Source organism: Garra rufa, chromosome 13 (genome assembly GCF_049309525.1).
Source record: "Garra rufa chromosome 13, GarRuf1.0, whole genome shotgun sequence".
Taxonomy (NCBI): Eukaryota; Metazoa; Chordata; class Actinopteri; order Cypriniformes; family Cyprinidae; genus Garra; species Garra rufa.
This window is the reverse complement of record NC_133373.1, coordinates 40179401-40201971: the sequence shown is the minus strand read 5'-3', so window position 1 is coordinate 40201971 and position 22571 is coordinate 40179401. Positions and strand designations below refer to the sequence as shown.

The 22571-nt window shown below is 28.2% G+C and overlaps 2 protein-coding genes across 2 annotated transcripts in view; both read right to left on the bottom strand.

Moving 5' to 3' along the window:
- The window catches only part of LOC141348528 (serine/threonine-protein phosphatase 2A 56 kDa regulatory subunit delta isoform-like), a 28208-nt gene extending 25107 nt beyond the window's left edge, over positions 1-3101 (bottom strand). Inside the window, exons 1-2 of the mRNA XM_073852815.1 lie at positions 3007-3101; positions 2392-2451 (exon numbers count right to left, since the gene is read on the bottom strand). Coding sequence (XP_073708916.1) covers positions 2392-2451; positions 3007-3033 — 87 coding nt within the window. The 5' untranslated portion in view covers positions 3034-3101. The remainder of the gene's footprint in view (positions 1-2391; positions 2452-3006) is intronic.
- A 4226-nt stretch (positions 3102-7327) lies between these two features.
- Positions 7328-22361, bottom strand: LOC141348596 (heat shock protein HSP 90-alpha). The gene is made up of 11 exons (XM_073852872.1): positions 22227-22361; positions 21149-21298; positions 19141-19507; positions 18926-19059; positions 16115-16438; positions 12383-12548; positions 12052-12242; positions 10180-10327; positions 9830-10098; positions 8044-8377; positions 7328-7627 (listed from the first exon to the last, which is right to left on the bottom strand). Exons 2-11 carry the CDS (start codon positions 21296-21298, stop codon positions 7518-7520), a joined length of 2193 nt encoding a protein of 730 aa, XP_073708973.1. The 5' UTR covers positions 22227-22361; the 3' UTR covers positions 7328-7517.
- Between the last annotated feature and the right edge of the window lie 210 nt (positions 22362-22571).

The window sequence follows — 22571 nt, the reverse complement described above, 5'->3', positions numbered from 1 at the left end:
GTTATTTAGTAACAATTTACTAATACTTTGAGTTTTTTAACATTTGTGACTTTTTATTGAATTTTTTTTGGTAAAAAAAAATTAATAAAGTTGCAGTTTTAACACATTTTTAAACTTTTTTTTTTTTAACTTGTTTGATATTAGTAACAATTTACAATAAGCTTGCAAATTTATAAACATTTATGTGTATTATGTTTGTTTTGATTTGTGTATTATATGTTGTTGTTTTTTTACAATAGTTTACTTTTTAACTTTTTTCGTAGCATTTTGAAGACTTTTTAATATTTAAGTGTTATATTTCTTCTAACAATTTACAATAGTTGAACATATTTAACATATTTTAATGGTTTACAATATAATTAGTTTTCAAATTTTTAAACACATTTGTCTTTTTAAACTTTTTTTATATTATTATGATTATATATTTATTTATTCTTTTATTACTAGTTTTTTTTTTACAATTTACATTTTTTTAACATTTGTGTTTAAACATTTAACACTCTGCTTTTAAACACTTATGTTTTTTGTTTTATGTTTTTAAAGTAACAACTTACAACAACTTTGTTTTACTTGAATGTTTGTTTTTAATGGGTTTTAAAACGATTTTTTTGTTTTTAAACATTTTTATGTTATTTGTTACAATTTACAATACGCTTGCAAATTTGTAAACATTTGTGTATTTTTTGTTGTTGTTGTTACAATTTACAATAGCTTGGACATTTTTAAAAAACTTAAAATATCTTCATTTTTGTAACATTTTAAAGAGTTTTTGCATTACACATTTAACATTATTATTAGTTTGCAAATTTTTAAACATCTTTGTTTTTTTACATTTTTTTTATTATTAGTAGTATTATATATTTATCATTTTATTTTTTATAATTTTTTGTACATTTGTGTTTAAACATTTAACACGTTTTTGCAACAATGTTCAATAAAGTACAACAACTTTTTGTATTTCTTAAACATTTTTACAATTTACAATGAAGTTGCAGTTTTAAACACATATTGTTTTTAAACATTTTTATGTTATTTGTAACAATTTACAATAATCTTGCAAATTTGTAAAAAATTATGTGCATTTTTTGTTGTTTTTACAATAGCTTGAAGATTTGTAAACACTGTTTAAACATCTTTCTTTTTTATCTACTTTTTAAAAATATTTTATTAAGTAAAAAAAATAGCAACAAAGTACAATAATTTTTAATATATTTTAAAATTTTAAACACATTTTGTTTTAAACATTATTACTTTTTTGTTTTGTTTTTTTATTATTATTATTTTTATTATTTTAGAGATATATATATATATATATATATATATATATATATTTTTTTTTTTTTTTACAATTTTAGTAACATTTTTGTGTTTAAACAACACCTTTTTGCAACAATGTACAATAAAGTCGCACATTTGAAACACATTTTTATGATTTTAAACACTTTGTTTTGTTTTTTAGTAACAATTTACAACTATTTGTTAACTTTTTTTTATCGCACAGTTTTAAACGTTATGTTTTTAAACATTTGTATGTTCTTTGTAACAATTTACAATAATCTTTCAAATTTGTAAACGTTTTTGTGTATTTTTGTTGTTGTTGTTACAATTTACAATAGCTTGGAAAATTGTAAACACTTTTTAGTGTTAAATAACTATCTTTTTTAACTACATTTAAATGATTTTATTTTCTTTTATTTTTTGCAACAATTTAAAATAGTTGCACTTTACGATTAGTTTGCAAGTTCTGAAACACATTTTTATCTTTTTAAACATTTTAATGACTTTATTTTTGTAATATTTTAAAACAAGGTTACACATTTAAAGATGTTTACGTTCACACATTTTTAATGTGCTCAATCTCAGTAGTAACCTCATATGAGTAATTCATCTGCAATCTGCTTCCTGTTTCAGCCATCAATCAGTGTTACAGTATTACTGACAGCAGATTGATTACAGATCAAAAGAACTCAAAGGCATTGGGGTTGGGTTGTTAATGCACAACATTTGCATGAATCAACATCAATATATTACGTTAAAAATTCATATGCATTCATATGCAAGTGTGTTTAGATCATCTAACTGTAACTACACACTTTCATAAATTTTTTTATATAAATTATTTATACATTTTATATAGATTTATATACTCTTTTATAAATCTGCTTGAAAGCATCAATGCATAATGATGCATGTCTATGCATAATAAGTGTATTTAAAAAAAAACAAAAAAAAAACAGCCTGGAAATATTCTATATTCACATGTTTCTGTTAAAATAACTCCTCCACATGATCAGTGCATCTCATGTTTATCATTTGCAGTGATAATAATTCTATCAAAGAGAGGCACATTTTGAACATACAATAATAAAATCGTATGTTTAGCTAATTTACCTCATGCTCAGAGTTCTCCTGTCCTCCCGTTTTACCCACTTTTGCAGATTTAGCTGAATCCTATAAAGAAAAAGCACACGGTGATCTTACATTAAACCTGAAATGAATGATTTCTAGCTGATAAAAACACTGATAGCTAACATTAGCAATCCGGCTTAAGTATTTCACATCTAATCCCAGACTCCAACCGCAAATCTAATAAAACGCATGCTATTTAATCTCACAGAGAAGCATTTTGAACATTTCATCACGTGTTTAAGTGAAAAGAATAATTCTATAAACGAAAAATGATTCATATGGCTCCGCTAACAGGCTAAAGTTAACGTTAGCCTCGCCACGAAAACTCAACACATCACATACAAAATAAACTGCATACACATTTAAAGTCACCGAAAGTGCTTTGTTTTGCCTCCAGGGATGTAAATCGTTTAAAGTTTATAGCCAGAGTCCAATAAAAGGCGGTTTATGATGGGCAAATCTGGAGTTAGCATACATGCTAATGTTTGGAGCTGAGGGCTGCAACTAATCTGCCACTTTGATTCAACTAGAAATCCGTATTTTCCGCACTTTCGCGGGCTTTTCCTCCAGGTTCAAACACTGGAGGTTGTGTCTCACCTTGTCTTTCTTGGTTTTATTCGGCATGGCACTCAAACGCGTGTGTTTCCAGCCTGCAGACAGTCAATGAGAGCCGCTGTCAGTCAGTGTGTGTGTGTGTGTGTGTGTGTGTGTGTGTGTTTCTGAGATCACACTCACACTCATGCACTAACAGACTAAACTCAACTAAACTGAACATATCATGTCTGGGAACTCATTCCATGCCTTTCTATTTTCATCTGATGAAATAACAATATATATAGAGATAATGCATTTAATGCATTGCATGTTTTTTAAACTAATGAGAGCATTAATTACTCAGTGTTGGCATTTGATAATGTGTGCATTATGCACATAATATTATTTCTCTTTATGGACCTGATTTCTCAAGCGTTTGAAATATTGTTCACTGCTGTAAATTGTATTTGGTATATTTGGCTTCCATCTGCTGGACACTCTCTGTATGTGCTCCTCATTAATTACAGCTAATATCAACACATCTGTGACCCTGGACCACAAAACCAGACATAAAAAAGCTGAATAAATAAACTTTCCATTGATGTATGGTTTGTTAGGATAGGACAATATCTAGCTGAGATACGACTATTTGAAAATCTGTAATTTGAGGGTGCAAAAAAATCTAAATATTGTGAAAATCGCCTTTAAAGTTGTTCAAATGAAGCTCAGTTGGTTTTAAACACTTGTTTTTGTTGCAAAGCAAGTTAACTTTTTTTTAACTTAAATGTTGTTTTTTTCTAACAATCAATGAAGTTTCAGAGTTTTGAACAGATTTTATGTTTTTAAACATTATTGTGTTATTTGTAACAATTTACAATACAAATCTGTAAACATTTTTCTGTATTTTTGTTGTTGTTGTTACAATTCACAATAGCTTAAATGTTAATTAAAATTGTTATTAAATGTTTTTTTTTACATTTTTATAACTTTTTTGAGGTTTTTTTTATCATTTTATGTGATTATATTTTATTAGTAGTAGTAGTATTATTTTATTATTTTATTATTTTTTAAATAATTTACAATTTTTTAAACATTTGTGTTTAAACATTTAACACTCTCTGTATGTGCTCCTCATTAATCACAGCTAATATAAACACATTTGTGACCAAAACGCTTATTAAATAAGCTTTGCATTGATGTCTGGTTTGTTAGGATAGGACAATATTAAGCTGAGATACAACTATTTGAAAATCTGCAACCTGAGGGTGTAAAAAAATCTAAATATTGAGAAAATCGCCTTCAAAGTTGTCCAAATGAAGTTCAGTTGCTTTTAAACACGTTTTTGTTTTATGTTTTTTAAAGCAAGTTAACTTTTTTTTAACTTGAATGTTGTTTTTTGTAACAATTTACGAGTTTTGAACAGATTTTAAGTTTTTAAACATTCTTATGTTATTTGTAACAATTAACAATACAAATCTGTAAACATTTTTCTGTATTTTTTTGTTGTTGTTGTTGTTGTTGTTACAATTTACAATAGCTTGGAAATTTTTTAACACTTTTTTGTTTAAATAACTTTCTTTTTTATCTAACTTTTTTGTAATATTTTAAAGAGTTTTTTTGTATTACACGTTTTACATATTTTAATGGTTTACAATTTATAATTAGTTTGCAAATTTTAAAACATTATTTTTGTTTTTAAATGTTAAATAAAATTATTCAATGTTTTTTTTTTTTTTTTTTACATTTTTATAACTATTTTGTGTTTTTTTTTATCATTTTATATTATTATATTTTATTAGTTGTAGCATTGTATATTTATTATTTTATTCTTTTTTAAATAATTGTAAAAAAATTTAACATTTGTGTTTAAACATTTAACACTATTTTGCTGCCATCTGCTGGACACTGTCTGTAAGCTCATTAATTACAACTAACATGAGACCCTGGACCACAAAACCAGTCATAAGGGTCCGTTTTTTTATTTATTTTTATTGAGCTTTATACAGCATCTGAATTAAAAAATAAGCTTTCCATTGATGTCTGGTTTGTTATGATAGGGCAATATTTGACTGAGATACAACTATTTGAATATCTGCAACCTGAGGGTGCAAAAAATCTAAATATTGAGAAAATCACCTTGAAAGTTGTCTAAATGAAGTTCTTAGCAATGCATATTATATATTTATGGTAGAAAATAGAAATATCTTCATGGAACATGATCTTTACTTAATATCCTAATGATTATCAGCATAAAAGAAAAATCGTTTTTTTTAGTAACAATGTAGAGATACATTGTAAAAGTTTTTGGTTTAAAAATCAACTTTATCTGTATTTTTTTTTAATATCTTTACTTAATATCCTAATGATTTTCACATTAAATATAATGATAAAAATATAAATATACAATGTATTTTTGTCTTTTGCTACAAATATACCCGTGCTATTTATGACTGGTTTTGTGGTCCAAAGTCACATTTTGTAAATCACAATTTGTAATAATATTTTAAAAGTATTTTTAGTAACAATGTTCAATATTAAAAACAGGCAAATTTTAAATATATAGAAATAAAATGTTGAGTTTTTGCAAATTAACCCACTTTTGCAGATTTTGTTTTTAAAAACATTTTTAAACATTGTTTTCTTAATCTGTTTTTGTCGTTTGTTTTTTAGTTCCAAACAGTTTGTAGTTTAAAACAGTTTTGTTTTTAAACTTTTGTTTCCAAACATTTTTCGTAACAGTTTTTATTTACATTTTTAAACTTATTTTTTATTATTCGGGTATACGAACTCAAGAAGTTCTGATCTGAATCAAATGATTCGCGATCCAATTGGAGCGCTTCGAAACAAGTGAATTATTTTGCAACAGAGTTTTGAAAAGCTCAGTTTAACCCATCCTTCTTAAAATCATTAGAAGCAATGTCGAATTTCGAAAATGAAAATCTTTTAATTCGATCTGGTTTTTGCTAGTGAATGGACTGAACTGAATGATCGAAGTCACGAGTTTGAATCAATCGGAGCGGTTCCAGTGTAAATGACTCACTCAATTGATTCGGTTCATCTGTTCCTCTTTTCACGTCTTCCACCACACTGTCAGCGCTACTACTGGCTTAGCTTGCTAGTTTTATGACATTAACTGAAATAAGCGAAAAAATAGGAATTTTATGTAATCGTTTAATTTTGCGTGAAAAGTTATATGTGACACAGGACCACAAAACATAAGGTCATAAGGTTAAATTTTACTAAACTGAGATGTATACGGAGTATGAAAGCTCAATAAATAAGCTTTCTATTGATGTATGGTTTGTTATGATCTATTTGAAAATCTGGAATCTGAGGGTGCAAAAAAATCAAAATACTGAGAAAATCACCTTTAAAGTTGTCCAAATTAAGTTCTTAACAATGCATATTACTAATCAAAAATTACATTTTGAAATATTTATAGTAGAAATTTCACAAAAAATCTTCATGGAACACGATCTTTACTTATTTCCTAAAGATTTTTGGCATAAAAGAAAAATCGATAATTTTGACCCATACTATGTATTTTTGGCTATTGCTACAAATATATATTAAAAAAGTAAACACTTACAGGTGTTCACAGCACTTTTCATGGTACCTCTTCAGGAATATCAAGGGTTTTAAATTTTATTTTGTAAATTTAAATTTTTTTGTAATGTGTGTTTTTAAAATGTATAATTTATATTTTTAAATGTATATTTTTATTTAAAAAAAAAAAAAAAAAAGTTTTTTGCAGCGTGTTTTTAATTTTGTTTTTAAAATTAATAATTTTTATTTTTTTCATTTTAAATTTATAAATAATTAAAATATGATTTTTTTTGCCAACATTTTGAAATAAGGCTTTTTAATTTTTTAAACACATTTGTTACATTAACATTTTTTAAACGTTTTTTTTTTTTTTTTTTTTGCAAGTTTAAAATAAGTTGGCTGTATATTTTTAAACCGTTTTCATGTTTAAGATGGATGAATAAACATTATTACTATTTAAAAATATGTTAGTATAAGAATATATCATTTTAACTTTAACGTCCAGACAGGATGTTTTCATTTGCTGTATCAGTCATATTTTTAGGAGAATAATGTCCGAACCCAAAAATGGTCAAGGTCCTAAAAAAAGCATTCAATCTTAAATCTATTCTTTTTTTTTTTAAATATTGCTTTTAAACTCATAAACCACTCGTTCACAACTGATTCAGATGCATACTTGGCATCTTTAAACAATTGAAAGAAGAATCGGAGCATCATGAAGACACATGCATCACATGATCTGATATGGTAAGATTTATTTCTGAATCCCATCATATTAATAATACAGTATCAGTGTCGAAATTTACATAAGAGTCCCTTCAATACTCGAAATTAACATTGGAATGTTAATTAATAAATACAAAACAAATGCATACACAACTTAAGAATACAAAAAAAGGGAATGTGGCATGGCCAGTGGTCTCCGAAAGCTTAACCAACAAAACTGGAATGAACAGGAACTGTGCAAGAAAAACACTCAATAATCTCAACAGTAAATCTTTATACAGAGCTACAAACATGAACCGTTCTCAGTCCACCTCCTCCATGCGAGACGTGTCGTCGTCTCCCTCCAGCGGCGGCATGTCCTCGATAGGAGCCGAGCTGGGCTCTTCTGTGGACAGATCGTCCTCGTCGATGCCTGAAATGGTCAGAAAAACTATTAATCTCTTTGGTATATTTTGAATGTTTTACTGATTTTGGCAAACCTGACAGTGTTTCCCCTACCATTATTTTAACGTCAAGTTCAAATGTGTGTAAGTGCTGCTGAAGTGGAGATTTATGGCTCAGTGTAGGAGAAAAAACTCTTGGCCTTTAAAAATATGCATTGTAATTTAAATCTATTGACACAAATAGATAAAGTGCTATGAAAGAGACACTTAAGAGTGTCTTTTGGATCTTTTCTTTCCACTAGTCTGTAAAAAAATTCATGAAACACCAAAAAGCCCAAAATCTCAAACATGATAGGTGCATGAAAAAACTGTGTTTGCCTGCAGTGTCTGCTCTTAAGGGGTTAAAATGCTTGTTTTACAATTGCAATCCCATTGGTTGACCCACCTAATCCGAGTTTGATCATCCTGTAGATGCGGTTGGAGTGCGTCTGTGGGTCGTCCAGCGTGAAGCCGGAGGAAAGCAGCGCCGTTTCGAACAGCAGGATCACCAGATCCTTCACCGATTTGTCGTTCTTGTCGGCTTCTGCTTTCTGGCGGAGCGTCTCGACGATGGGATGGTCCGGGTTGATCTCCAGGTGCTTCTTGGCTGCCATGTAGCCCATGGTGGAGTTGTCCCTCAAGGCCTGGGCCTTCATGATCCTCTCCATGTTGGCCGTCCAGCCGTATGTGCTTGTGACGATGCAGCAGGGCGAGGACACCAGACGGTTTGAGACGGTCACCTGGTGTGGCAATAAATGGGTCTGTTAGCAATCAAATTTAATGTGTAGATGCACCAATGCAATCATTCATTCAGGGGTTTCAAACTGGGGAACAGAGTTACGAAAAGTTAAGAGAAAAACAGTGTGAAAGATTAAACCAAACAGATAAAAAAAAAAAAAAAAAAAACTTTTTTTTTTAAATAATATTTGACATTTATAATATTATTAATTTTAGAGACAATGTGTAAATACTTAAATTTCTATATTTAGCTGAATCTTATTTTTAAAAACAAACAACAATAAGTAAACATTTGATTGAAATAAATATGAGCTTAAAATAAAAAATAATAATACACCATAGTAAGTGAGGAAAAATATAAATGTAATAGAAACTAAATTTAAAATAATACTTTGCCTGTTTTTATAAAAAAAAAAAATTTCACATTATAAATTGGGTTTTTATCCGTGGAAAACATACATAACCACTTATTTTATATCTTAGGGACACTGTGTAAAATTAAAAATAAATACTTAAAATAGAAGATTAAACTAAATAAATAAAATTGTTGAAATAATAAAAAAAATAGATAAATTAAATTCTAATTAATAAAGTTAATAGTACAGGTAAATGTAATAGAAACTAAATTTAAAACAATATTCTGCATGTTTTTATAATATTAATTTTGTTTTTCACAGAATAAATTATGTCTTTACACAAGGAAAACATACAAAGCCACCTATTTTACATTTTAGGGACACTGTAAAATTAAAAATAAATACCTAAAATATAAGACTAAACTAAATAAATAAAATTGTTTAAAATATTAATAATAATAATAAAAAAATTACTGAAATGACAATAAATAAATAGATCTAAACAATAAAGATGAGTTGGGGGAAAACTTAAAATGTAATAGAAACTAAATAATTTCAAATAATATTCTGAATATACACACACACACACACACACACATATACACATATATATATATTATATATATACACATATATATTGATTTTTAACGACACTAAATTGAAAATTTAAATAAATACAAATTAGAGACAAATAAATCAATAATAGAATATAAATGTAATAGAAACTAAACATTTGCTAAATAATACTTTTATATATTTGTAATATTTTTACATTGTAAATCGAGTCTTTAGCGTATACATTTTTTTAAAAATAAATAAAGAATAAAAAAAAAAGAAACCAATAAAATCACATTTTAATTAGATTAAAACAAACAAAAAGAAAACTGGTATGAATGATACAGCTAACAGTAGAGAACGTAAGTGAACGTAATTGAATGTAAATGCAATAGAAACTAAATATTTTCCAAATACTATTTTACATATAACATGAATTTTAATGTTGGGTTTTCAAACATGAAACTATACACAGCTGCCTTTTAAATTTAGAACAATTAACATTACATTAGAACTATTCTGTTTGCTTCAGTTGATCTTTACCTTCTCGACTTTCTTCTCCAGGATGTCCTTCATGATCTTGCACAGGTTCTCAAACTTGGACTTCTTCTCCTCCTGCTTCTTCTTCTCCTCCTCATCCTCAGGCAGCTCCAGACCCTCCTTGGTCACCGAAACCAAGTTCTTGCCCTCGAACTCCTTCAGCTGCTGTACGCAGTACTCATCGATGGGTTCGATCATGTAGATCACCTCCAGACCGGCTTTACGCAGGCGCTCCACAAAAGCAGAGTTGGCCACCTGATCTTTGGTCTCACCTATAGCAGATGGACACTAATGTTAGTTAAAGTCACTAATATAATAATTCCCGATGCAACGAGAGATCGATTCGTCCGTACCGGTGATGTAGTAGATGTGTTTCTGCGTGTCCTTCATGCGAGTCACGTAATCTTTGAGGGACACCATCTCATCTCCAGAGGCGGATGTGTAGTAGCGAAGCAGCTCTGAGAGTTTCTTTCTGTTCTGAGAGTCTTCATGGATGCCCAGCTGTTTTTAGGAAAAATATAGTTCATTTATTTGTGTTCTTTATTAGTATATTCAGTAAACTTACTGCTTTGATGGCACTGACACTATCGGATGAGAAAAAAATTGAAATAAATTAAGCTGAATAATGATATTGTTGTTTTCTAAAAAAAAAAAAATACATATACATATACATATATATATATATATATATATATATATATATATATATATATATATATATATATTTTTTTTTTTTTTTTTTTTTTTTTGCTACTTTGTTAACAACTTAAAGAGAACTTGTACATTTTTAAATATTTAAAAAAAAATAATATAGATTAAATTACAGCTAACAGCACAAGACTATAGTGAGTGGGGGGACTAAATAATATTTCACATGTATAACGGTTCACAGTATGCATTGGGACTTTAAACTGTGTTAAATAAATCTATGATTAAATAAACATGACAATTTACATTTATGGGACAGTGTTAAAAATAAATAATTAATAATAAATAAATAATTATAAATAAATATATAATCAATTACAATTATAAAAAGAATAATAATAAATATTTAATAAAGACTACGATTGAACTTTGGTAATTGATACTATTGTCTTTTAAACATTTTTAAAACATTTAATTTTTTGCTATTTTGGTAACAAGTTGCAAAAACGTTTTAAGATAGATTAAAATGCAGTGTAAAAAATATAAGAATATTTAATAAACACATAAGTATATTACAGTTATAAATAAATAATAAAATACTAATAATAATTAAAAATATATAATTAATAAAATCTAATATAAAAAATAAAGACATAAATAATAATAAATATATTAACTAACTAAATAACTAAATATGAAAATTTGCATTTAAGAGACAATGATAATATTGTATAATATTATATAATAAAATAAATAAATAAATTATAGTTATAAAAAAATAACAATAATAAAACAAAAATAAGAATTAATATTAATAAATTAAAAGTAAATAATAAAATACTAATAATAATTAAAAATATATAATTAATAAAATCTAATATAAAAATAAAGACATAAATAATAATAAATATATTAAACTAAATATGAAAATTTGCATTTAAGAGACAATGATAATATTGTATAATATTATATAATAAAATAAATAAATTATAGTTATAAAAAAATAATAATAATAAAACAAAAATAATAAGTAAATAATAAATAAAATCTAAGATTAAGAACTTTGGTCATTCATTGAACTGAATAATACTATTGTCATTAATGCATAAAATGTTTTAAAACATTTCAGATTTTTTTTATATAAATTTAAATATTTTTTTTAATTTTTAAAATATTTTTTAGTTAGTATCTGCAATTAAACGTAGTATTTTTTATTTTCAAGTTAATGAGTAAAACAATATTTTAGGACTATTTACATATACATTTAAGTTGTAAAGTACATTTGTCAAATACAATTTTACGAACACATCAATGCAGTATTTAATCACAATGCTGTTTTAATAAAAAAAAAAAACATTAAGAACAAATTAAACTGAATGACTCCACAGATGAAATATAGTTTTAATAAGTGGTTAATTTTGCATCAATAATGCTGTTGTTGTTCTGTTTATCTCTGTGAAGCTGTTTTGAATTAATCTCTATTGCATAAAGCACTGTAGAAATATCTATAGCCTTGACTTGAAGCACTGCAAAGTTTTATGTGTGTGTTTATTAGATATTTGAGTGTGAATTTTCACCTTGATGTTCTTAGAGAACTGCTCGTAGTATTTCTTGTAGTTGTCTTTGTCCTCCGAGAGTTCGGTGAAGAGCTCCAGGCACTTCTTGACCAGGTTCTTGCGGATGACTTTCAGGATCTTGCTCTGCTGAAGCATCTCTCTGGAGATGTTGAGCGGCAGATCCTCAGAGTCCACAACACCCTTAATGAAGTCTGATGAAGAAAAGAAAGATCATATTAAAGAAACAGGACAAAATATTTAGCTCTGAGTCTTAAGGTTATCCAACAATACTTAGAAATGTGGCTGGCATTTGCATTATATGGATAGGATTATGTTGGATTGAGATGCTTACTAAGGTACTCTGGGATGAGCTCGTCACAGTTGTCCATGATGAACACTCTGCGCACGTACAGCTTGATGTTATTCTTCTTCTTCTTGTTCTCAAAAAGATCGAACGGAGCTCTGCGAGGCACAAACAGCAGCGCGCGGAACTCCAGCTGACCCTCCACAGAAAAGTGCTGTGAGGAAATAAAAACACAGTGAGTGAGTGCAATTCTGGCAATAGGAAATGTGCATGTTTGGAACAGAATACTAGCGTACTGCTTACTGCGATGTGCAATGCTTAGTGTTTTTTTAAATAGTATATGCAATGGTGCAATAAAATGCATTTAGATCAATAGCATGTTATGCTTATGTTGCATGGTGTTAGTTATTTAGGAAATAAAAATATTGCATGTTTAATATAATTGAATTTTTTTTTGTCTGATTGAATGGGTTTAGAAAATGCACATAAATATAACAAAATAAAATATTTTTACTATTTTAAATAACTGTTTTCTATTTGAATATATATTAAAATGTAATTTATTTTTTAAATAAACATGAAAATGTACATTTAAGGGCACAGTGTTAAATTAAACATTAATAATAATGCATAAAACAAATAAATTAAAATAATAATTATTTTGAGTGGGGAGAAAGGTAATTTAATACAAACTAAATATTTTCTGAATAATACTCCACATGTATAATGGTTTATCACAGTATTCATTGAGATTTTAAACAAAATTAAAATTCAAAGAACAGTGTTAAAAAAAGTAAATAAAATTGTATGTAAGAATAAATAAACATGAAAATCTACATTTAAGGGACAGCGTTAAAAATTAATAAATAATGACAATACATAAAATAAAGAATTATAAATAAATTAGAATTAGACATAAATAATTAAAATAATAATAATAATACATTAAAAAAATAATAATAATAAAATCTAAGATTATACTTTGATAATTAATTGAGCTGAATAATACTAATGTCTTGTAAACATTTTTTTATGTTTAGCAAAAGGTTTTAAAATACTTAATATTTAATACTTAATACTTAATTTTTTTAGTTAGTATTTGCAATTATATTTTCAATTTTTAAACTGAAGTTGAATATTTTAGGGCTATATTTAAATATACGTTTAAATTGTAAAGTACATTTTTTAAATAACGTTTTAAGAACACATCAGTGCAGTACTTTAAAAAAAAAAACAGAATTAAGAACAAATGAAACTGAATAATGACTCTATAGATGAAACATTTCATAATTATGAAAAAGCTTATGTCTGTGTTTATTAGATATTTGAGAGTGAATTTTCACCTTGATGTTCTAAGAGAACTGCTCATAGAATTTCTTGTAGTGTTCTTTGTCCTCAGTGAGTTCGGTGAAGATTAATTCATTTAATAATTTATTCCAGTCTTCAGTGTCACATGATACTTCAGAAATCATTCTAAAATGCTGATTTGCTGCTCAACCAACATGTATTATTATTATTATCAATATGTAATTTCAAGATGAATTTCTTTAATGAATAGAAAGATCCAATGATCAGCATTTATCTGAAATAAAAAGATTTTGTAACATTATACACTACACCATTCAAAAGCTTGGAGCGCAAAAGCAGTATACTTGCTGGCTTGGTGAGCAGAAGAGACTTCTTTAAAAAAACACTGAATATCGTAATGTTCAAAAACTTTTGACTGTTAGTGTACACCAGTGATGCGTGGGTTGATCCGAAATGAGCGGTTGCCCGCGGTTACGAGTCATCCAAAAATATTTTTAATGATATTCGGGTCGCGGTCGGTCGGGTCGTTTGAAATAAAGATGCCAATTAAACCTTTGTAATTTATATAGAACTAGACACAATTTTCTATGAAATACATAGACCTACACTTTATTGGCTGAATAATATTTACCTTTTGAATGTTGAGCTTTATTAACTGTTGAATAAATGCCCGATTTCCCAACACGTTGAACTGAGCAATGCCATTGTACCATTTTAATAGGCTACTTTTAAATGCATATAGCTCAGTAATGTTAGTTTTATGTATTTTCTGAGAGGGGGTGGGATTTTTGTTGGGAAAGTCGGGGGAGAGACGCACACTTCGATTAGACTGGATAAACACAAGCAACATCTTAATTGTTAAGAAAATGGTATTCCTAATAAATGTCTCAAATATTTTGATTATGTCCAATGTTTCTGTCTTTTTGGAATTATTAGACACATTTCACTATGTCTTTTCAAATGCCTAGGTCTGTTTAACTTCCTTAATTATACAATTTCTAGCACTGTTTTTAAACGTTTATTCAAGCAATAATATATAAATGATCTCATGTATATGCTTGTTTAAAACCAGGGATTAAAAATGAATTCCAAGTAAAAACTGTATTTTTTCTTTACATTTCCAGAACAAAATGAAACATTACTTAATAAATTCAAAGCACTCTAATTTCCTTATTCGTTTGATACAACTATTATAGCTATACAAATATAAAATAATATTTTTTTGTCATATTCGTGATTCCTGAATTTATATATGAAAACTTCGTTTTGAAGTGCATTCGTTATGTTTGTATAAGAAAATTCGTTAACCTAGCCTATTAAGTTCATTTAATATTCTTGATCATTTTTAGAAGAAGTTAAAAGTTCAGAAAAAATTAATAAGCTTGTAGTCTCTATATATTTAGGGCTATAGGCTAATCTTTTTCTTAACTTTTATTACACTGTAGATGGAAATAAAATGTGACCCTGGACCACAAAACCAGTCTTAAGTCGCTGGGGTATATTTGTAGCAATAGCCAAAAATACATTGCATGGGTCAAAATTATTGATTTTTCTTTTATGTCAAAAATCATTAGGAAATTAAGTAAAGATTATGTTCCATGAAGATTTTTTGTAAAATTCCTACTATAAATATATCCAAATGTAATTTTTGATTAGTAATATGCATTGTTAAGAACTTAATTTGGACAACTTTAAAGGTGATTTTCTCAGTATTTTGATTTTTTTGCACCCTTATATTCCAGATTTTCAAATAGATGTATCTCGGCCAAACATTGTCCTATCCTAACAAACCATACATCAATAGAAAGCTTATTTATTGAGCTTTCATACGATGTATACATCTCAGTTTTGTAAAATTTAACCTTATGACTGGTTTTGTGGTCCAGGGTCACATATATTTAGGGCTATAGGCTAATCTTTTTCTTAACTTTTATTACACTGTAGATCGAAATAAAATAATTCTTGATCATATTTAACATCGGAGAATCACTGACATAATTTAGAGCACTTCGAAAAACGGAACTATTTAAATCTGTATAAAGGAAAGACTAAATAAATCACAACAAGAACAATCTGCATTTTTCTTGTAATCAAGAACATTTCTTTAGACAAAATTACCTAATTAATGGCGAATGATGTTTGACAGTGAACGTATCTCCACCATATAGCCGCATATAATCGCTGGTGTCAGTCGCAAATATTAAACATGCGGGTCAGGAAGCGGGTCGGGTACAATATTTACTTGTTTGTTTTGTGTGGTCCGAGTTGCGGGTGGGTTAGTTGAAAACGTCGGTCGGGTTCGGGTTGTTTATACACTGACCCGCGCATCACTGGTGTACACTTTTTTTTTTTTACTTAAATACGAAAAATATAAAATAAAATATGGTTAAGAAATGATCTGTACATTTTTGTTCTGAAAGTGAACTTTTCCTTTAAGTGTTGTTCTGTTTCTGCACATATAATAAAAGTCACCTTGACGGCCAGGTGGTCCTCCCAGTCGTTGGTCAGGCTCTTGTAGAACTCGCCGTACTCCTCGTTGGTGATGTCGTCTGGGTTGCGGGTCCACAGAGGTTTGGTCTTGTTGAGCTCCTCCTGGTCGATGTACTTCTCCTTGATCTTCTTCTTTTTCTTCTTCTTGTCGCAGCTCTTGTCATCGTGGTCCTCGTCATCTGATCCCACGTCTTCGATCTCGGGCTTGTCCTCGTCCTTGTCGCCCTCCTCTTCTTCTTCTTTCTCCTTTTCCTTCTCCTCCTCTGCCTCGTCGTCGCTCACCTCCTTGTCACGCTCCTTCTCCACCTGAAACCGACAAGAAGATTTGATCATTAGAAATGGACTGCTTAAATAACTAATATGAAGATAAAACAAGTGGTTTTCCTTATTTAGAAATGTTTTTTTACTTTTCTAAAGACTTTACAGCTTTAAACATTCTACTGAACTAGTGTCTTTAGGCAATGTGCCATCTAGAGTTAAGTTAGTCCATTTAAATGTGTGTTTGGATATAATTCTACACTCATAAATCTACACAAATGTGTGTCAAGATTCTTAGTGAATGTTTGCGAGGATAGATGCATGTCGTGAGCTTTAGCTGGTGTCAAAGAAGCGTAAACAAGTGAATATGTTGTTAAATTACTGAAATATTACCCTTAAAGATAATTTAACAACTATACATTTTTAATTACACACATTTTTAAATTCCTAAAATATTTAATATTTTCTTTTTAAATTAAAAAAAGATATTAGAAATATTTAATTAGTATATTGAAATATATATTTAATTCACTGTGTCATTAATTAACATCAAACAAATGTAAACATGAATGTGTTGCTAAATTCTTTAAATATTTATTCTCAATTTAATTTTAATTAACTATATTTTTTTGTATTTTTTATATATATATATATATATATATATATATATATATATATATATATATATAAAATAAAAATGTTTTGTTTTTTTACAATTAGTGTATTTAAGAAACATTAAAAAATAATTAAGTTGTTTAGCTGCATGTCATGGGTCCTTTAACCAACATCAAAGAACTTAATTTATTAAATTATACAAATTATTTTTTTTATATTTAATAACATTTTAAACTCTTAAAATATGTAATATTTTCTTTTTAAAATAAAAGTAAAAAACTTGAAAGATATTAGAAATATTTAATTAGTACATTAAAATATAAAAAAATAAAGTAAAAAAAAAACACTTAAAGATATATATAGAAAAAAATTATTTGTGAATTTAAGTAATATTAAAAAAATTAATATTTAATTTGTTTAAACATTGTTAAACATAAAAATGTGTAGTTAAATATATGAGCTTTAATTTAAACTTAATCTATTAACTACACATTTTCAATTATAAAAATTTAATTTATATATTTAATATAATGTTTTATAAAAGTGTGTTTAAGAAATATATTTAATTTGTTTAGCTGCATGTCATTAATCAACATCGGAGAAGTGTAAACATGAATTTGTTATTAAATTGAAATGTTTTTATTATATTTTGACATTTTTCCTATTTAATAAGTTTTAAAAATTATTAAAAAAAATATTTAATTAGTATATTTAAGAAATACTTAAATTAAATATTTAAGTAGTATAAAAAAAAATCAATTTAAGAAATTAATTCAATGAATGTCATTAGTCAACATCAGAAAAACAATTAATATTGCTAAATTACTGAAATATTTCTTTTCAATTTAATTTTAATTTATTGAGTATATTTTATGTATATTTTATATATAAAAGTAAATAATTGAGTATTTAAGAAATATTTCATTTGTTTAGCTGCATGTCATGAAACAACATCCGAGAAGCATAAACATTACTGACATTAATGTTAATAAAACATTTTTTTTTATTATATTTCATTTATTTTTTATATTTAATGACTAAAAATAAATATATTTATTAGACATATTTAATTAGTATATTCAAGAAATATTTAAAAATAAATATTTGTTTAGCTGCATGTCATTAAACAACATCTGAGACGCATAAAGATTACTGACATTAATGTAAAAAAAACACTTTTTGAATTATATTTCATTAATATTTTTTATATTTAATATAAAAAAAAATGTATATTTAATGACTAAAAATAAATATATTTATTAGAAATATTTAATTAGTATATTCAAGAAATATTTAAAAATAAATATTTGTTTAGCTGCATGTCATCAATCAACATACATAGTGTAAACATGCAAATGTCTTGCTAAATTACTGAAAATAATAACTTAATCTCAGAGGGACAAGTTTTAGGTTAAAGTGGTTTGGATGACCAAAAAAGTGTGGGAATGCCTTTTTTACATTTGTGACCCTGGACCACAAAACCAATCTTAAGTCGCTGGGGTATGTTTGTAGCAATAGCCAAAAATACATTGTATGGGTCAAAATTATGGATTTTTCTTTTATGCCAAAAATCATTAGGAAATTAAGTAAAGATCATGTTCCATGATGATTTTTTGTAAAATTCCTACTGTAAATGTATCAAAATGTAATTTTTGATTAGTAATATGCATTGTTAAGAACCTAATTTGGACAACTTTAAAGGTGATTTTCTCAGGATTTTGATTTTTTTGCACCCTCAGATTCCAGATTTTCAAATAGATGTATCTCGGCCAAATATTGTCCTATCCTAACAAACCTTACATCAATAGAAAGAATATTTACTGAGCTTTCATACTATATATACACATCTCAGTTTTGTAAAATTTAACCTTATGACTGGTTTTGTGGTCCAGGGTCACATTTATGTTTTTAGTGACTTACAAAGAGTGTGATGGGGTAGCCGATGAACTGCGAGTGCTTCTTCACGATCTCTTTGATTCGTCGCTCTTCGATGTACTCTGTCTGATCCTCCTTCAAATGCAGGATCACTTTTGTTCCACGACCCATCGGCTCGGCTATAGAAACAAGCATCATCTCCATTTACCTTCAGTTGCAGCTGGCATTCAGTATTTCAACGAAAATGAAACGTCACTTACAGCTGTCCACTTTAACGGTGAACGATCCGCCCGCAGACGACTCCCAGGCGTACTGCTCGTCATCGTTGTGTTTGGTGATCACCGTGACTTTCTCGGCCACCAGGTAGGCGGAATAGAAACCCACCCCGAACTGGCCGATCATAGAAATGTCCGCTCCGGCCTGCAGGGCCTCCATGAAAGCCTTTGTGCCGGATTTGGCGATGGTGCCCAGGTTGTTGATGAGGTCGGCTTTGGTCATGCCGATGCCGCTGTCGATGATGGTCAGTGTGCGCTCTTGTTTGTTGGGAATGATTTCGATTTTGAGGTCTTTCCCTGAGTCCAGCTTGCTCGGGTCTGTGAGACTCTCATAGCGGATTTTGTCCAAAGCCTGATGGATAACAGAAGGAATACTTCATTTATTTTATACCGTTTCATTAGATCATTTGAGCAGCCTTAAGACATGAAGGTAAAAAATGTAATGCATCTTTTATTAATTACATTACTGGCTGTTTACATGATTTACTGAAGCAAGGTTTACTTGAAAGCTACTTTTAAAAACAAAACGTTGTTACTGAAGTAATGTTTACTTAATGAAATAAACTTTTAAGCTACACTTATGACTTAATTATAATTTTTAATTTGTATTAGAAGTTTAAAAAGCACTGTTATATTGCTTTTTTATTTTATTATTGTCTAAAAAAATGCCACATAGCCTTCAATTATTTTTATGTAAACATTTTTCTGAAGTATTGTTTATTTGAAAAATACTTTTTTAATATAATATGATTTATATTAATTATAAATTAATTTGTATAAGTATTTTTTTAAAACACCTGTTAAATTGCTTGCTTTTCAGAAAGTAAAACTGCTTAAACGTAAATACGTTCACTAAAGCAATGTTTACTTAATAAAAAAAAAATACCTGAAGGATAAATGCAATTGTTTAAATATTATAATTATATACATTGTAATTAATTTGCATCAATTAAAAAAGCTTGCTCATTTTTGTATTAATTACTAACTAAAAATGAAATAAAAAATTGTTCTGCCTAAACAATATGTAATTGTAATAATCACTTTTCAAAAAAAAGGCACATATCCTTCAATTATTATTATGTTAACATTTTTTTCTAAAGTAACATTTACTTGAAAAATACATGAAACCTACATGCTATTTTTCAATAGGTTTATATTAATTATAAATTCATTTGTATTAGTATTTTTAAAAAACACCTTCTGTTAAATTGCTTGCAATATGCTTCTTTATTACTGATACAACAATCAATAAAAATAATGCACTTGTACCTAATAAAAAAATCCTGAAGGATAAATGCAATTGTTTAAAAAAAATATAATTATAATTATTAATTTGAAACTCTGTTATATTGCTTAATTTTTTTAAAATATTTTTAATTCATTTGAATTCATAAAATTCATTAAAAACACCTTCTGTTAAATTGCTTGCAAAGTGCTTCTTTGTTCTGTATTATTGATTCATCAGTCAATAAAAATAACAATAATCTATCTAAAAAAAAATAGCATGAAGCCAAAGTAATTTTTTCAGTAAGTAAAACTGCTTAAATGTAAACACATTTACTGAAGCAAAATGTACTTATTCTAAATAATAAATATGATTGTTTAAAAAATGATTTAATTATAGTTTTATTATTATTACTTTTTTAAATACTTATTTTTTAACTAAACAGTCATTAATATTAATAACAATCATAATCATAATGTAGCTATGAAGTAAAAATTGCGTCAGAAAAATATGCAAACACTTTTTCTCTGAAGCAGTGTTTGCGCCTACATAAAATCTTACATTATTTTAAATTATTTATTTTTTGTAATTATGAATAACTTAGAAATTAGGTTGTTTAAAAAAAAGTTTAACAGCAAATAAAATTTTTGGAAGTGCTATTTCAAATTTTCAAACACTTTTATGCACACTTAAAAGTTGCTATTGTTATTACTATATTACTAATACTCGCTGTACTATCACTCAGTCTTTGATTACACAGTTACATACATCTGAAGAGTTGGAGATGAGCTCCCTGAGGAAGATCTCTTTATTGGAATAAAAGGTGTTGATGATCAGAGACATCAGCTGAGCAATCTCAGCCTGGAAGGCGAAGGTCTCTGCTTCCTCCTCCATCGGCTGGTCATGTGCCTCCGGCATCTGTGCACGACAAACAAACAAAAAAATATATATATTATAACATATGCACTATATTTGAGATTTGTCAAGTCTGCTATTACATTGAGTTATTATCCATAATGCATTAGTATTCAATATGCATAACCTTCCTAAAACATTAGAGGACTCATAGCAAGCTTTTGCAATAATTCTATTAATATATTTGACTCCCGCACAAAGCTGGAGGGATTTCTCTTGATTTGGGAACAGCTTGTACGAACTCGAGCGCCTCCTGTTGGATATAGAGAGTCATCACGAGCTTCTAGAACCTACCAAACTCAACGTGCATTAATATGGAGCACATCACTTCTGTGATAGAGTTCTCACTGTGCAAGCATTTATGATATATATGTATATGAGACACTATAATGCAACTAATTCACTTCGTGCATTCTTTTAAACTTCATAACTTACTTTAATAACAACAACGTCGTCTGAATGTATGCATGTACAATAATCAGATATTTAAAACGCACATATTAACATGAGCATGCATGTATAAAAATGACATCCACTTCCTCGAAAGCACATTTATCCATCGTGTATCTTCTATCAGCCTCGTTTAATCTGATGAAAATCCTCTGAGGTAAAACTGATCAACTCCAGATGGTCTGAGGACTTATTCACCGCATCATCTAAGTACGTTAACGTTAGCACTTCATGCAGAATATAATAACAACAACCTAGTGAGGTATAAACACGTTTGAAGTTCAAATGTATTTCGTATTTGTTAAGATACGATATAAAAATCGCCGTGTAAATGTGCAGCAGCATCTCAACTGTCAAAACAATGTTTACGAATGAAAGAGGCGCGAATAAACGTCGAATATTCTCACAGCACTCGCGTTAATTTGACCAAATAAGTCAAATAAAGACGAATTGGGATGTTATTCTAATTCTATATCCTTACCTTGAATGGTTTATTAGAGTGAATTAGATTTAGCGATTCTCCGTAAAGCTTGTGTGACTCCTCTCCTCAGCTGTCAGTGAGCTTTGGGAGATCCGAAACCTAGCGCGTGCCTTACGCTAGTGGCGCTTATATACGTCGTGACGGGAGTGTTCGAGAACGCGGACGCTCCAGAAATCTCTCGAATCTTCTCAGTGCTTTCCAATGGGCGCAGGGGGAGGGCTCGAGTGTCAATCATCCGCAACGCTGAAGAGGGCGGGGCCAAGCCTGAGGGAGATGAAATTTCTAGACGTCTTGTGGGTGTTTGCTTGGGAAATCAAAAGTTGTATCGAAATAAAGACTGACTCC